The following is an 18,011-nucleotide window of genomic DNA, read 5'->3' on the forward strand; positions in this document are numbered from 1 at the left end:
AGGCAGAAACAAGAGGCTTTCTTAACCTCTCCCACCAAGCCTAGGGGATCAACCGCCAAGCTGCTGAATGACAGTTTGAGGTCCTGGATGGAGAGGAAGGAGAGAACGGAAGGAAAGATAAAGTTCCTCGCCAGGGAACAAGACAAGGTGATTCAACAAGCTGGACGGAAAATAGGAATGATGTAAAAGAGATAGACAAAAACTCAGACACGAAACACTGCGCAGCATCAGCCTGTGATGACGTATTTCATTATCACTTCCCAGCACGACTCTGATTTTCAAGGGAAAGCTGTGTGATGTCCGAGCACAGCTTCAGCTTCAGCTCCAGATAAGGGGGGGGGGGGGGGGGGGGGGAAATAGGAGAGGAAGTTAAAAGTGAGAGAAAAAATTAAACAAGGGCGGAACAGAGTGAGGGAGAGAGTCCTCAAGGAGAGAGGACGAGGAAGGAAACGAGTGAAGCATATCAGCCAAGATCTTGCTGCAGCGGCTGTGACGTTGGTCAATGCAGCGCGACGGACCCTGTGATGTCACTAATGCGGCACGCCTCCAAGGTTATTCTGCATAAAACCCCCGTTTAGCACCTCACAGCACCGCGCAACACAGGGACAGTGGGGCACATACCCCCCCCTCCCCTTCCCCTCCAAGCCTCCTCACTCCAACTTTCCCAAGATGCACTGGGGCAAGGCAGAACCAGACACTAATCCATGCCCTTGACAAATGCATCTTATAATAAGTAGTGGCAGGCAATTTTAGGCATTTCTACACTGTAAATAATGCATCATGAGAGGGGGAGACGGACAGAAAGATGGGGGAAGGTTGCTGGGAGAGAAGAAGGCGTAGAATGGGGGGAGGCACAGATGAGAAAGATCAAATGAGATGAGTAAATGATGGCAAAATGATGCGTGAAATGAGGGGCGCACAGGGCGGGTGCAAGGAGCCAGAACTGGATCCTTTTGAAGACAAATAAATTGATTACGACATAATATGTTAGCCCTCATCTCCATCTTCGACCTGAGCAGACCCAGTCCGCTCACAGACAAAGACAGAGAAATGTCAATATCAAGGGGAGAACTGGAAGAAATTAGGCTGGAAACGGCGGCGCAGGATTCTTCAATGTGTTTCCTGAAATATTCCTCCTCATTTGAGAGGGTGTAACAGCGAGGAGTGTGGGTGGGAAGTAATTCTACAGCAATATGGAGGCCAGTTTTTCTCCCACTGAACATGATGGAGCAACGACAGCCTGCTGCAAGGGTGGCGCTGCGGACACATTACGTCGCAGTGGGGGCTTGATTCGGGGACATGTGATAGTGACAATGACAACAGAGAGGTGGCGTAGTCCTGCAATCCCGATCCTGAGGATGAACAAGCATTGTGCAGTATTCACTCACTTATCCCTGCAGAATTTACAGACAGAAATGCTCTATTAAACATTACAACACATATTTAAGGTTTCCCTTGTCTTTTCCTCTTCACTCTCTGCTTCAAAACAATACATTTGCTGTTACCTTATGTATTTAAATTCTACACAGATGCCCTGCATATTTTAACCTCATCCAAGAGGACACGTCTTAACTAAAGATGCCACTATTTGATGGCTAGCTGCAGGTCTTTAAGTATTTCACTATGTAAACATCTCGGTCCAACGGTTTCCTTTGCCTTGGAGGATATACAGCAGAGGACTGTACAAAGAGCAGGCTTCACATCACAGCCCTGCAGCTCCCAGACCACACGGAAACCATGATTGTAGGCCTGAGGAGTATTTAAAGCACGGGTCCACTCCTTAATGTTGTGTATTGTGGATGGATGCACGCCCTAGACCTGAAGTCTGCACCACGGAATATGGAGAATCAGCCAAATTATACGTTGCACACTTGACATTTACCACTGACGTTGTTGTGTGTCTGTCCTCGTGTGCAGCAAAAAGACAAAACTGATCCTGAGTTGTTGTCACTGCACATAAAATGCTTTCATTTGATTTTTGTTTATTTTAATTTGTCCATCAGTAATCTTTGCAAGTTGCCCAGGGACACACCAAGCCATTAAACTCACATTACGAGTTTGGATAAACTACACCATATGGACAAACTGATGAAACTGCTGCTAATATTAATTGATAGAATTATACAAAAGCATTAAAAAACATAATTAAGATTATACGTCATGCCTAATGCCAATTCGAAATTAACTTTCCACACGCTCACGATCTCAATCAAGCTTCGTCCGTGTTGACGAGCGAGAGAAAATCTCTTTGAAAAAGCTGGAAATAAAATCCCATCTCCAGCTCCTTGCCTCTGCAGCGGCTCTTGAGGCTTTGTGCTGCAGTGATTATCGCCTCTAAACTCTGCGCTCTCTTGAAACACAAATGAATTCCACTCGGATCGCATCTGCCAAAACACAGCCCAAACAAATGTACCACATCCTCCGTGTCGGTACGTGCTCTCAGGAGAACAAATAGGATGGATAGCCCTCCAACACATTCCTCCGGATAATGTGTTTGTGAAAGGTGGTGGTGGATTGTGATGCTGGATAATGATCACAACTTGAGATATTCCTACTCTACACATCTATCATTGGCAATACATCTTTCATTAAAGTTGCCATTACTGCTCCTTCATCTCTGTTAGACATTTTCGTAAGTATTTATACTGAAACATTGATATTGTAAGTATTGTTATTTTGTCGATGTGCTCAGCTACACACACCATCTATTAAACTAAATTTATTTTCCCCTGTTTCTTTTTGTTAGTGTCACTCTTGCTGAGGGTTAAGGACGGAGGCTGTCACATGTTTTTAAGCCCTATGAGACAAATTGTAATTTGTGAATATGGGCTATACAAATAAAGCTTGATTCTCTGATTGATTGAAGATGTGAGGGATAGAATACAACATTTTGAATGCCGCTTGGGGAAAATAAAACAACATGAGACATGAAGGCAGAGAAATGCTGTGTATGTGCTGGTGCGTTTCTTCAGCGTCCCTGTACCTCTGAGTTGAAGCGGATCTGGCAGACGTTACAGGAGATGACTGGCCGCTTGGTTTTGACCAGAGGAACTCCAAAGGTGTGGTTGATCACGGCCTTCTGCACCGGGTCCATCTGACAGAAAACAACAGGGGAGGAGACAGAGAGAGAAACGAGAGAGAAGATAAGGAATCTGTGAGCTACAGTTCATACTTCATAATGACAGGGGTCACTGTGCTCCGCCCACTCACTCTTATGGAAGAGGACAGTGTGGGGTAAAGAGGCCCCTAGTTTTTTCTGCCCCTCTACAAAGACCACGCTAAATCCAAAGACACGAATGTTAAACGTGTCTTTCCAGTGTTTATTGTACGTCTGTGTTTATAGTCAGCAAACACTGGTCAACACTGTTGACAGCTTGTTGCTACAACTGAGACACCTGTTGCGCCCTACCTAAGCTCAGGCTGATGATCCTGACCAAGTTGTAGCTTCATACTGTCCCCGTGCTAATTGTCTCAGCTAGGACGTCCGTCATCTATGTATAAATTTAACTGACTTTCTTTAGCATGTGTCGGCGGCTAAGCCTCCGACTTAAAGCCTGACCCAGACACCAAAGGCCTTGTCTGTACTCATCTAAAAGGGCTTCCTTTGAGTTATTTATCCGGGTTTGAAGCTGAATTTAACCCGCGATCATCGTTAATAGACCTTAGAATTAGTCTGGAGTCAATGACTGGTTGGGATTTCAATAACAAACAACTGTCTGGCAGGAGGTCTGCAGATGGAGCAAGCAACAATTAGAAGATGATGTGGTTCGGTACGGGAGTGGAAAAGAGAGGACAACAAACAAAAGTTCTGGCCTGAAGAACAATATTGACATGGAGTGTGTGTGTGTGTGTGTGTGTGTGTGTGTGTGTGTGTGTGTGTGTGTGTGTGTGTGTGTGTGTGTGTGTGTGTGTGTGTGTGTGTGTGTGTGCGCGTGTGTGTGTGTGTTTGTTTTGAATTAATAAGAGGGAATGTTCCAGAGAGTTCTCCAGGTCTGATGCAAGTCTGTGGGTTTGGGGGGCCTGACAAACTCTAAAAGACACATTTGGTTCATCAATGTGTTTAATTTGGCTAATGAACAAGCTACATTACACTCAGAGCCATGCTCTCTTGTAATATTGAAAGACTCTCTCCCTGAAGAGTGAAGAGCTGGGAGAGGAGGATATGAATCTCCTCACAGCAAGGACAAGTTTAAACAATTTGAATTTCTGCACAGAGCTTGTTCCTCGGCAACTGCAAAGAAACAGGGTAAACAGTAGAAGTAAGAAGGGGGGGGGGGGGGGGGGGGGACCAAGAGGTTTAGCTGGGTGACAGGACAGCCGAGAAACACACCATCTGGAGGAGTGGAGGAGTGGGAGAGGAAGATGTATTGGGAGGAGTAGAAAGAGAAGGAGAGGGGGGGGACGAGCGCTAGAGAAAGAGCGAGGCAGAGGCGCAGGGCCGGACATCCTCACATCGCACATTCTTATCTCATTTGGCTCTGTTCACCATACTCCTCATTCCATGACTATACTTCTACGTCTCTCCCCAGAAACACAACATCAGCTCTGTTGCTGTTGCTGCTGATGATTCACATAGACTGAGGCGTGGGGGTGGAAGATACAATTATGCACTAGCCATCTGAAACCAACACGGTTGATTCTAGTTGTTCTGGGTTTGTACCCTCATGGTTGAATGCACTTATTGTAAGTCACTTTGGATAAAATGTAACACAATGAGTGCAATTAAACACACGTTTGTGTCAACAATCAACTCAACGTTGTGAGTCCAAAGACCACCAAACGTCACTTTATTAACTCCATACTCAGGGCGTCCATGCTGTTACCCATCATCGCCCCTTCCAGTAAATGTGAACAATAACAAGCGGTGGAGTAACTGTACATGTGAATCATGGGCCTTTCCCCATCCCGTCAGTTCAGTGCAGCACTTTGGGTGTGGGTCACCTACGATCCCTCCAGTAACTCCAGCTGTTACTAAACCCACTCTCCAGCTGCCAACAAGCCTTTTTGGATGGCTGCTCACACGGCCTCTCAGCCCAACGCTCTCCAAAACATGTCCTCATGAAATAGGAGTGGAGCGCTATGATGTAATTGAAGAGGAAGTTTCCAAAACACGCTCGGTTGCTTGGACCGGTTTTGAGAAAAATCTGCATTGGGAGTTTCAAATTGGCTGCAAACCACTCAGTCTGAGAAAAGAACAATTAGCACATAATAGGTAGAGTTGTCTTGTTGAATAAAACCCAGCTGGGTGAGCTCTGTAAAATTCCAGGTCACCTAGAGTCCGGAGACATTTGGACGTGGTGAGAGCGTTGGATGTGAACCACACAGATCACTGACCTCGAGCATAACTCAGTCACTCACTCAGACACATCAACAGCTCCACAGGCCTTTGAGACCCAAACACAGCAGAGTATGTATTAACCACAGAGCCTCTGGAGTGGAGAAACAGATAAAAGAGCAACAAAGCATCCTCTGGGACTTCACTGACCTAAGCCTCATCTACATCCTCTTTCTTCTTTCTTTCACTTCTTTTTCGTTATAGCTCACTTCTCCCCACTCTTTGTTTTCCCCTCTTTCATCCTGTCTGTCGTTTCTCTTCTCTCCCTCTTGCATGTTTGATCAATTGCCTGCAACAAAATGCTTTAAATTCTTGAATTCCATCAACACCAATCGTGTTGCTGTGTGACCCTTTGAGGGACCGTGCGCTGTGGCAGTCACAGTGGAGTCGTGCACGCTGCCAGATAAAGAAGAAAAACAACCCCTTTGAAGTTCTACACCACGTCTGGGTTACGTCCAGAAGAAACCAAAACTGCGAAAAAGCTCCAAACGTTCAGGTTCTCACTCACCTTCTGCTCCTCCATGTCTGTGGGAGCCTGGAGCTGCATTGGTCCAGTGTGTGTGCTACCGGCCGAGGTGAATTTGTGGGTCTCAGAATGTGTGAGACTCAGAGCTAGTGTTGCACCTTCCTCACTCATTCAGCCTCCTGCTCTGATGCCAATTCAGAAAACAACTAACTAACTAAAAAAACTTGGTGCCTAATGAATGAAAAACCAGTGTCTGCTGCAAGGATGTTTTCAAATCTCTCCCTCACACATTACCTAACAAGTGCCTATCCTTCCTGCTCAGCCTCCACCTCCTCTCCTCTCAGCTGCTTTCTCTCTGTATCACGCGTCCCCTCACCACGCTTCCCAGTTTTCTCCTCCCCTTCTCTCTCTTGCTCTCTCTCTCTCTCTTTCTCTCTCTACCCCCTTTCTTCATGCATGCTCAGCGTGTCCAGATCCAGATGCAGCCGAGGATTGTGTGTCCCACTGCCCTCCTGCTCAACTTTTCCCCTTTTCCCCAAGTTCACACAATCTATCAAAGGTTATCATCAGCCGGTGGAGCCTTTCCCCCCCCCCCGGCCCACAAATCCCCCACTTCAACCATGTGTGAATACAAACAATACTATGAGGTTTTTACAGTGGTTTTAACAGGTACAGTGTGTGACGTCTCTCACATAGGCACGATTCACATACTGTGAGCCCCACCAGGAACTGGACAAAACGAACCTTTAACTGGTGCTAGTTTTGATTGATCCACCCCAGTGTGAAACTTGCAGAGGCAACATCAGTGAGTCCTGGGATGTTTAAGACTGAGATAAAAGTGTTATGAAGGAGGAGCCGCGCTGTGTTTAGCAGGAGAGGGGAAGCAGAGATGAAAGCTGGACCAGCGGCAGGTCACATTCAACAAGTAAGCGCGCAGCCTTTGCATGATTCGACACCTTCATCAGAAATTCCTGACTCTGCTCAGAGGCTCAGAGCTGTGTGTGAGCGTGTTCGTCTACATCAGGACCCGCTTCGGCAGATAAATAATTCAGCCTCATCACTGTCTACAGGCACATTGGGAGAGACAGGCAGGTAGAGGACAAATCACATTAGAGCACCATTAAAGCTGAATATGGCTTCAGGAGAGGCCGTTCCTCTGCTGCGAGGATAATAACCCTCAACGTGAAGGAGCGTCTCATTAAGACTGCACAAACTCAGCACAGATCACTTATTAAGAGAGAATGGTAAAATAACTAGCTGCCAGCTTTGTGCGGGAACATCTCTCATTGTAACTGCTGCTATTACGCTGTGCTTTCACTGAAATATTGTGAATATCCGTATTTATCACAGTGCGCCGGTGCGGGCAGAAAGCAAGAGGCATCAGAGATACATCTCAATGTGAAATAATAATATAGTTCAGCCTCCATTCATAAAGAAACAGAAAACGATTGTTCACACATTTTCCAGCCCAAAAGCCTAACAACACATAAAATATAGTCTGGGATGTAGGCAGAGCGGCAAACTCATTAACTCTGGGACTTCCTGTATAAACTGACTCAACTACACGGCAGTAAATCAAACAGAGAAAGTTCTCTGGGAAAAGCTGAGGGCCACGACTTCATCTGTTGGAAAACATCAAGACGGCGTTTTCATCTGCAGCATCCTCAGTTGTATCCTTTCATTTATTTACAGCTGAAAATATTCCAGAGAGTTATTCAGTAAGCGATAAAACAGCTTAACGTCAGGCACCAGCTCCAGTGTTTTTAATGCAATGCAATGTGCCAGTGTGCAGTTGAGCTATAAGGTCACACTGTCCTCCAAGACCTCTCCTATGGCCCCATCTCCTGGACACAGGGCTGTAAAACACCCCCCACTCAGGCCTGACTCGCAGTCACCAGCAGCAGCTACAGCAGCTATTAACATTCACTGCGTCCCTGCGGAACCCTCAGACACAAGTTGATGTTCTGAGGATGAAGACGGGGAGCAGAGGGATGTTACAAAAAGAGGAAGAGAGAGATTCAGTGGGGTGGGGTGGGTGGGCGCCGCAGAGGCAGCGAGACAAAAAATGAAGAAAGAGCGAGCAAGACTGAGTTTCAGGGCTGTGCCAACAGATGCAAGAGAGGAAACCGAGTGGCTGCATCATTTCAGTATCTCTATTAATCCATGTCTGCTGGCTGTGCTGCAGTTTTAAGATCAGAGCTCCCACTTATGTCCTGGCCCCGTGGAGGGCAATTAGAATGACTGTATCGTTAAAAGGGGGTTTAACAGTGTCTGGACTTGTGTCACTATCCCTGTAGTAACATACATGGCTCCAGCACATGCCAGTTAATTCCAATTAGTGACAGGAGATTGCCATGTCTCGTCTTTGAAGGATACAGCCAACTAAACCCGGATGACACGCAGAAAAATAACTCCGGTGCAGACATGGTCCAGGAATAGCAGTGCCCCACATACTGCACATATACAAGGTTCACTAATTTTACATATTGCTGACAAGAAATGTGTTGACAATCCCTAATGGAGTCTGGAGGAGCAGGCAGCCCATTATGCTGAGTTGGTGAAATGCCAAATGTCTCCACAGTCTAATCTAAATTATAAGATATTAGTCGGGGCCTGGGGAAACAGGAAGATCCCTCTCCGTTAAAATAAATACCACATCAAACAAGTTGCGATGTTTGAAGTACGTAGCTATAAGGATGGCCTTAGAGCCGCTCTTTAATTCTCGGGTCTTTGATTTAAGGAATTGGAGAAGGGTGTGTGTGTACAAGAAATAATACAGTCTCGGGAATGTCTTGCGTCCCTTATAGAATGTATTTTTAATGTGGGTATAGCAGCCATTCAACAATTAGAAGACACAACTTATGCATTAAAAATGTATAAGTTGCACATGGATTGTGAAATCATCATGAAGGTAAATACACAGACACTACAATGACATCTTTAATGTCCTGAATTCAATACAAGGCTAATTCGAGGGAGGAGCTAGACATCTTGTGTGTTCCTCACTGCACAGGCTGAGTTAGAAGACTGCAGTGTGTGTGTGTGTGTGTGTGTGTGTGTGTGTGTGTGTGTGTGTGTGTGTGTGTGTGTGTGTGTGTGTGTGTGTGTGTGTCTGCGTATATCTGCATCAACTCTCACCGTGCTGAAGTTGTGGAAGAGGTTCATGCTGTGTGCGGGATGTTGGGTCTCCATGGGGAACTGCAGGAAGGGCTTCAAGTCCAGGTGGGGCTGGAGCATCGTGGGGGTCCGCAGGAACGTCGGCACCGCCCCCCCGGCCCGGTTTATTCCTCCTACAAGAACGCAAAAGGCAGAGATAGATAAATATACAAATAATTTGATACTTGAGTGTATATAATTCAGAGGCACAAGGTTCCCATGGTTTTTTCAGCAACGTAAAGACATTGATGCAGGTATTAAATGTCCTAGATATATTTCTTGAATAAAATAACAACTGTTGCTCGCTGAAAATCTTCTATTGACTTCCAAAAAGCACAATGGACCATTTTAGCTCTGCAAAAGCAATTATTCCTCTATGGACAGAGTAAAGTTATGTGGCTCCAATCTGTGGAAAAGCAGCATTTGCCGTTAACAGCCCTGCAGTGTTTGCCGCGGACAGACGTCCTGCTTTCTCCTGACAAACTGACAAGACTTATACACTATGGGTTTGTGGGCTTTACGGAGTTTGCAGCACCGAAGCCTAAAACATTCACATCAAGTGAAGCAGGAATGCCACAGAGGCAGTGGGGATTCCTCCACCTGCCTGCCAGTCTCCTCTCTCCTCTCTCCTCCCCTGGGAGACATCTGCAGCTCGATGATAATGAGTTCCATCGCAGCATGTGTTGCTTTATGTCATCCTGACCCGTGCACCAGAGTTGGATCACTTGGTTGAGTCTAATTTTAGAATGAAAGAATCAAAGACCCTGATTCCCCTACGCCCGTCTGACACATGCTCCTCTGGCTTTGATTGTATCCAACATGTTTGATGGGATAGAAGAACAAAGACACCTGTGAGCAGGTACTACAAATCTACACACACACACACACACACACACACCTGTGCACTATATGTCAGTGTTTAATTCTCCTACAGAAGCGTGCCGTGCTGTCATGATGATACACAGCTCCCTCTTCGCGTTGTTGCTCCCATCTGCCTCCTCTACCTCTCCTCCTTATCCCTCCCTCGTCTCCTCTTTAACCTCTGTCAAGGATGATAGTGATGGGACCCACACAGCAAAACTCAGCCTCAGCAAGCTCTTAGATTAAGCCTCTTAATATCCGCAACTGGATTTTCTGTGGCTTTCAAATTCCCCCGAGACTTAAAGCTCTGCCGCTTTCCTTTTTGGGTCTGCTCTAAGATATACGCTCTCTCTCTCTCTCTCTCTCTCTCTCTCTCTCTCTCTCTCTCTCTCTCTCTCTCTCTCTCTCTCTCTCTCTCTCCCGCCTCCACGCTTTCACATGATAATTTGGACATTATGTGGCACCTCTGCATTTTCATAGAGCCTTGTGTCGACTGGATGTGATCAGGGAAATGATACGGCTGTGGAGTGGAGAGAGACAGTGTGGGGAGATTCAGTGAACAAAGTCTGGATTAGAGCGAGTGGGTGAGAAAGATGGAGAGAGATTGACTTTGTCAGACTGGGTGAAAGTGCTGTCTCAGCTGAAGCCCAGCTGCCTTCTGCTGCGCATCTGTGGGCCTCGAGGTGGAGAGGACTGCATCATTACCTCTAGTTAGGTAGGGAGGTTCTTCCAGTGAACCAACCACTAATACACACACGCACACACACACACACAGACACACACACACACACACACACACAAAACTATTCTTCTAGTATTAGAAACAAGTTAGCTGCCTTGTGCCTGTTGGTTTTCCAGCTGGTGCATTGTTTGTTTCACCAGCTGACTCTCTCACACACTCCACTCCATTTGCGTTTCAGTATGTTCCAGTGTTAAAACTGGACAGTGATGCGTTTGTGTGTGTTGTTCCAAATCATTTCTCAGAAGAACAAACAGCCCGCCAGCCAATCTTCTGTCGGTCTTTTAAACTGAGCTCCGCCTCGATGCCGTTGGCTGTGATGCCAGAGGATGTGAGGTCCTTCAGCTGCTCTCTCCTCTACCTCTCCCCTTCATGACTGATGAAGGCAGTTTGATCCTCTGGGTCTGCGGCAGTAACAAGAGGACTAATCCACTGCCTCTTGAATGCATTTATTAGGGCACTATACCACATGCTGCTACATAGCCCGGTGCCTGTGCGTGTGGGTTTTGTTTGGAATGAGTGACACCCTGTCAGCTGTAGTTGCACAGTAGTAATGTTTGCCGCTCCCCAGCGAGTCTGCACTTGAACACGGAGGCTGTTCCTGGCAGTAGGTCAGCCAGCCTCTGGCATGCAGACACACACAGAGACTGGCTGACCAGGGACCACAACATGTCTCTGCAGCAGCAGGAGGAGCTGCAGTCTAAAATGAACGGAGCTGAGGATCAGCCAGGAGAGAGAGGAGCAGTCGTCCTTGAAGCAAAGTCAGTCTGTCCCATTGGGGGGGGGGGGGGGGGGGGGTGCTTGCATGCGTGGAGCAGGCACGTGTGTTTGCCAGTGTGTGTAATTCAAGTGTGTGGTTGCTTTCTTCTCCCAGTGTATAATTACCCACATTAATTTAAACCTCTCTTTGGGGACCTTCTCACAGTGTAAATCAAACAAATCGCTGTGTAGCAGTGTGCCTGTGTGACCCACACAATGTTTTTTTTCTTTTTGCATATGTGTGTTTGCACAGATTGTGAGTAAGTGCATATTTGAATATGGTCCCACCAGGCTCGGCTCTGCTCATTGACAAAATCTTGCATTAGAGCCAGAGCTAATAAAACGATAAGTCATAAGTGCTTGTTATTTCAAACAACTGCAGTTGTTGCAACAGAGAAAGTCAATCAAATGACATAATAAAACCACAGCACTCTGTGCACTAATGTGTACATACCACCCAACAACACACACACACACAAACACACACCCACACACACACACGTACACACACACAGCTGTAACACTCTAGTAACCTACTGAACGGCTGCTTTTCTGTCTTTATTTTATAACAGTACTTAGAGATGTTCCAATAATATATTTCACCCTCCCAATACCGATATTTGGGCTTTACTGGCTCAGATCTAATAACAGTGCATTTAAAAAACAAACATAAATAACAAATTTTAACAGCTGTATGCCACTAACCCTGTGTGGAAGTAATGGTTGCTGTCTTTTGGTCTGGCTCAGGTTCAACCCTTTACAAATGCTTTATGAGATTAATATAGTTGTAATTGTTGCCACCCCTTGCACACGTGGTAAATGTTGCCATTTTACTTGGGACGTGGGACAATCCAATGTGAACCATTGCTAAATTTGCTAACATGTTAGCTATAGCTCTGGCTAACGCTACACTCCTCGAAATCATCTCTCCTTCGTCGCTGGTGATTTGGAGCTGCAAAGAATTGTTTCCGGGGAAAAGAAAATTTTAATTGTATCTGAGTGAAACTAATATATTTGAAATACATGGTATCATATCTGCACACTTGTGTACTCGCCAATGCCCAAAACAGCATTTATGGTAGACTCTGATGCTGGTATTAATATCGTAATATGTCAAGCTATTATTTTTTAGGGGTTTTAGACTGTCGGTAGAACAAAACAAGCACCTTTGGAAATGCAACCTTTGGCTTCAGGAAATTAAAGAATACTATTTTCTGTCATTTCACTACTTACCTGTTTATCATTTAATAGATCAAAAACAAGACAATTGTGAACAGAATGGCAATCAGTAATGGTTAAACCTGTTGGACCTTAAGACCTAAAAAGCTAATTGCACCACACAGAAGCAAGTGAGGATAAATTCTGCCTTTATTTTGTGTTTTGCCATATTTCCTCCCTCTGTCCTTCTCCCTGACATTTTGAGCTTGTTCTGCATAGATGCCCGAGTGAGACAGACTGACGGACAGGCCGGACTGGAAGAGCAGCCAGGACTCGGTCAGTGATTTGGATGCTGTTAAACCCTCAGTCATGCAAGGAACCCCCTGCTCTACCAGCGGCCATAAAACCAGAGCATTAAACAGCCTAAAAGCTTGTGGCTGCAGCTCATATTCATATGTGTGTCTGTATAAGCTCTCACACGACAGGCAAAAACCAATACTTGCATTGCTGTTCCGCACAGACACAGATGACAGTAAGAAAGGATAGAACTGGCCATGTGCAGGTGGAGGCAGCGGGTGAGGAAAGAAAGATGAAAACTGGTGCAGCATAGACAGACTGGAAAGGGGGAAAAGAAGGAGGGTTAAAATTAGAGAGCAGGCAGCAGTGAGATCAAAGAAGAGAGTGACTGATTCTCCTATTTGGAATAATTTGCCAGCCTGCATGGCCCTGATAAGTCTGCTATTGGTCACATCAGCGCTTCCACTCTGGAAATACATACAGTACGTACACACACACACACACACACACACACACACACATACACACACACTGTTGTATGTGTGTGTGTGTGTGTACATGCATGTATGTGTGGTTTGTACAATTGGAGGAAATCAACATAACAGTTAAGTGCAAATAATAGATTGGGGATCATTGCCTTCTTATATTGTTTCTATTGCCTATGTATTGTGTGATGTGCCCCTATGTCCTTCATGCAATGATTATGAAAAGTTGTAATATTGTTGATGATAGTAGAAAACAAACCTCTGAAACTATTACAAACTAAATAAAAAAAAAAATCAATGAATGTCTGACTCTAGAAACAGAAGCTGATGGAGGAAGAATCTTAAAAATATCCCTGTCGGGGGTTTTCCTTGCCTATGCTGCAAAACAAAAAGCTGTTTCTAGAATCTAGGCTGAGAGAATCTTTTCATGTCTGCAGATTATCTAACAGGCTGTGTAGGTTGTGCCACACTGTGTTCAGCCTTCTTTCCCATGGGCGTTAGGTGCATTCAGGAGAGAACAATAAGAGCGGGGTAAGTTGGCACACGGCGGGCTGGACAGGCACAGATGTGCCAGGGCTGTTGGCAGCAGAGGCCGGGGAGAGCGAGGCGGCAGCAGTCAGTCTGCCAACTTGCCTTTTCTGCAGGGCCGTAAAGCGGGCACCTGTCCTGCACATGGCCCAGTGGGGAGGGGGACATCAGGAAACACACACACACGGTTTAGTCATAGCTGTCGATGTACTTGATTTTGGAATATCACCAACAGGGACACAGATATGATTCAATGCATCTGATAATAGTCAAGTTAAGTTTATTTAGCAACCCAATACAAGAATACCAGAAAATAATCAAATTAAATTAAATAAAAATGCTTTATGATGTGGATCAAAGCAACTGAAGGACACTCAAACGCCCAGAGCATTCAGTCTAGTCTTAAATATGTCGTCAGAAGGGGAGTAGACTGGGGGCAGCTAGAGAGAACGCACTCTCACCCCTCACCCCTCAGCCTCGACTGGAAGTGGAAAGGGGCCAGAGAAGATATGTATTTTGAGTTCAGGCCTTTTTTTGCTTTAAAAATAAATTGAAGAACCTTTAACCTGTAATAGACAATACAGCGCCTTACTGGGGATTAGTCAGACAACAATTCAGAAATACTTTTTGGGGGATTCTCAAAGGTTTGTGTCAAGCAGCAAGTAATGATCATAACTGTCTTAATCAGCCGTGTGTGTGCGGTGCAGTGAGATATCAGAGAAACGACTGTCTCAGCCGGAGAAAACCTGCCCTTGCTCCGTGTGTTCGTTGTTGACAGAGCTCTGAGACGGTGGGATGATTTGAAGAGACCGGGAGCTGGGAGCTTCCTCGTAGACCCCAATATAGTTTCTCATCAAACCTCCTCCCTCTCTCTCTTTCCTTGCTCTCTCTCTGTTTCTAACACAAGCGGGAACAGCAGACTGGTACTGTAGAAGCACCATTAGTGGCTGCTCAGACCCAGTCTGACAGATCAGAGGATGAAGGCTGTCTGCACATGCACAAACTCATGGCAGGGAAACAAACTGGGGATGCCAGACTGTCTCATAACCACGGACGAGGGGGAGAATTCTCATGACCAAAATGACTGGTTTACTTTTTTCAAATATTGCGATCAGGAGAAGCTGTCAGATTTTGTACTGTTTCATATGTGTTGTAGAGTGTGACGGATGGCTGCCCCTCCGTCTGGCTGTCCACCTCCATTTCTCCGACCATCCCTCTCCCTCTCTAGATTCGTTCCTCGCCTCCCTCATGATCAGCTCAGTGTGTATTCGGTGCTGTACACAGCTGTGCCCAGGACTGCAGGAATAGCCAATTCATTTCAGCGGCGGAGGCAGCGGGATAGAGAGTGGACACAATGCACAGGAGGGAGAGAGAGAGAGAATGAAAATTTCGTCCTGTTCCATTCAGTATTCCCTTCCAGTCTCAGGCCCAGCAGGACATTGTGCCTCCCTTTCCCCTGACCACCGGGCCAATCAACAGGATCACAGGCCTCGCCAAAAGCTCTGCCGAATGGTACAGAGATAATAACACACTCACACACCACTCACACACTCACACACACACACATACACACACAATCTTCTAAGGTTCAATCTAAGGTTGGCAGATGTGTATGTACGTAATAGATAAATGCTTGATCACACACATTACAGACACAAGCATATGTCCGTGCACACACACACACACACACACACACACACACACACACACACACACACACACACACACACACACACACACACACACACACACACACACACTGTTCCAAAAGACTGAATGCACACTTACACCTCAGTGCACTCAGGTTTGCACATTTAGGATTATGAAGTCAGGCCCTTTAGAGGCAACATTCCTCTGACTCACATGTCACACTGGCTTTATACCAGTGTCCATCATAAGGCACATGACTCTGTTTTAAGTTTGCCTCCCCTATCACCTTGATCATCAGTCCCAAAGGTTTTTTAATATTTCTGCTGGCCGTATTCTGAGCTGCTTGCCTTGATGTTCTCCTCACAGACAGCGGTGGCAGCAGCATCCCTCCTCCAGATCGCTGCCTCAGTCTGAACTCACAGCGCCTGACTCACGATACACTCCACCAGAGGAGGTAAACAAGGCTCACACAGCGCTGGGAGTCACACAGTGAAGCTGCCCACCTTCACACAAGCAGGCTAAACCTTTAAACCCCGCAACTGAGGCAGGTTGGACTGTCAGTGACCACAAGAGGGTGCCGCTGAGCCCCTGTGTAAATGTCAGAGCAGCAACTTCAAGTCCATTCTTTAGCATCTGAAAATGATTATAAAATATAACTGCGTGATCAAACTTTATCTCCCCCCATCTCCTCCAATCACGGTATGCTAATGTCTAGCTTCCTATGAAGGTTAATATATGCACACAGGGCAGGTGGATGGTGATAAAGATCTGTTTGGTTTGCTGCAGCCTGGAACCGCTGGTGTTATGCTACGTTAAGAGAGGATTACGCGGGGAAAGCTGAAACTTTGTGTGAGTGCCACAAATCAGAGTTGGCTTCTCTGTTCGCGTTAGTGTTGTGTGTAAGGTATGTCTGTGTGTGTGTGGGGGGGGGGGGGGGGGGGGGGACCCGTTTGAGTTATAGACCTTTTGGTGTGAGGACATTTGAGGAACGTGAGAACATTTTGACTGGTCCTCACCTTCGGAAAAACACCTTTAAGTTTGGGTGGTGGAATTGGTTCTGGGTTAGCTTTAGGATAAAGGTTCGGATGTAGGCATTTAGTTGCATGGTTAATGTCAGGGATTAGGGAATGCATTATGTCGATGAGTAAGGCAGAAGTACAAGTGTGTGTGTGTGTGCGTGTGAGTGTGTGTCTTCTTGACAGTGCACACTGTGGGGAAGTGTAAAACACGTTATGAGAGCTTAGTTACTGTGATATGATACAGTGGTTGCTGCTCAAGACTTCAGCACAGTGTTAAGTATTAGTCAGAACATGTCTCAGTGCTTAATCCAAATATAAGCACTGCAGTGAGACTCATGAACACACACACACACACACGCACACACACACACGCACTGCAAACATTCCATAATGTGCCGTGCCAGTAGTAAAATGTGATGCTTTACCGAAATGCCTTAAAAATGAACTGCAGCTTTAATTTTCTTTAATTGTTTTTTTTGCGAGCATCGGTGCAGCACAATCAACATGTTTGTGTCTGTACATTCTTCTCCGCGTCACTGGGGGGGTGTTAAACTTTCCCCTCTAATTGTAGGTCTTTTAGATTTTACCCAACCTACCAATTTTGAGAACAGCAATTTACCTAATTTCATTGGACTCTAAAGTACGGGTAAAGTACAGCCTGGTGCAGCACGTGCACGCATGTGGTGTTATGCTCTGTGGCTAGAATTGAAGGAAAAAAAAGCCCGTGTACCAGCATAGTGAAGGTCAAACAAAGTTAGAGCAGCTTCAAAGTCTCACATGCATAGTTTACATTTTTAGGTGAAAGGACAAATGAGGGTGAGTCCCCTCCCTGCACACAGTCACACAGCAGAGAGGCCAATCTGCTGCCACTTGCAATCTGATCGGAGAACTGAATTCCAATCCAGAGCAGCTTTTACTCCAAAATACTAACAAACAACATCCAGCTCACATACCAGCTATTAAAAAACACGTAGACATACTTTATATAAGGCAGGGTAAAGCCTCAGTCTCGCCCACAGAGGAGTATCGTGCATAATGACAGAGTGGAATGGGGTGGTAATGACACCCTAGTGAGATAATATGATAGAGGAAGGCCCCCAAAGCCCCCCCCCCCCCTTCAAAAAACCCTACCTTGATCTCTCCTAAGTAGCTGAATCAAGGCCAGGAGGATTTAATTGCCTGTCTGAATCTTTGGTAGACACAGAGGAGCTGCTGACTGGGGACTCCAAGAAAGATAGTGTGAAGAACGATGGAAGCTCGGGGAGGAGACATGATGCGAATATAATGCAAAGGAATGAGGGTGAAGACAGTGTGTCTCTGATACCCCCCCCTCCACCGCCTACGATGCCTGTCGGTTCTCAGCCCGTGCAGGTCAGACGCATGTGATCGAGCCACAGAAGCAGATGCACACCCCCTTTAAATCCTTCTGTTAAATCCCTGACCGGCTACTCGTCCAGCAGTGACTGACCTTTTGGAGACTGTTGGCTTTCGTTGCAACACACAACCACACGAGGCACACTCGCACACTGACAGACGCACACAAGCGCACACATCTAGT

At 46.1% G+C, this 18,011-nt stretch overlaps 1 protein-coding gene across 2 annotated transcripts in view; it reads right to left on the bottom strand.

The window, feature by feature from the left end:
* Window positions 1-18,011, bottom strand: part of znf385a (zinc finger protein 385A) — a 56,558-nt gene that overhangs the window by 16,396 nt on the left and 22,151 nt on the right. Inside the window, exons 2-3 of one of the 2 annotated variants that reach the window (XM_053425597.1) lie at window positions 8,940-9,091; window positions 2,984-3,094 (exon numbers count right to left, since the gene is read on the bottom strand). In XM_053425597.1, the coding sequence (XP_053281572.1) occupies window positions 2,984-3,094; window positions 8,940-9,091 (263 nt within the window). Of the gene's footprint in view, window positions 1-2,983; window positions 3,095-5,843; window positions 6,154-8,939; window positions 9,092-18,011 lie in introns of those variants that run through there. The other variant, XM_053425598.1, reaches the window with a different exon arrangement.

This window comes from Pleuronectes platessa, chromosome 6, assembly GCF_947347685.1.
Source record: "Pleuronectes platessa chromosome 6, fPlePla1.1, whole genome shotgun sequence".
Classification (NCBI taxonomy): domain Eukaryota; kingdom Metazoa; phylum Chordata; class Actinopteri; order Pleuronectiformes; family Pleuronectidae; genus Pleuronectes; species Pleuronectes platessa.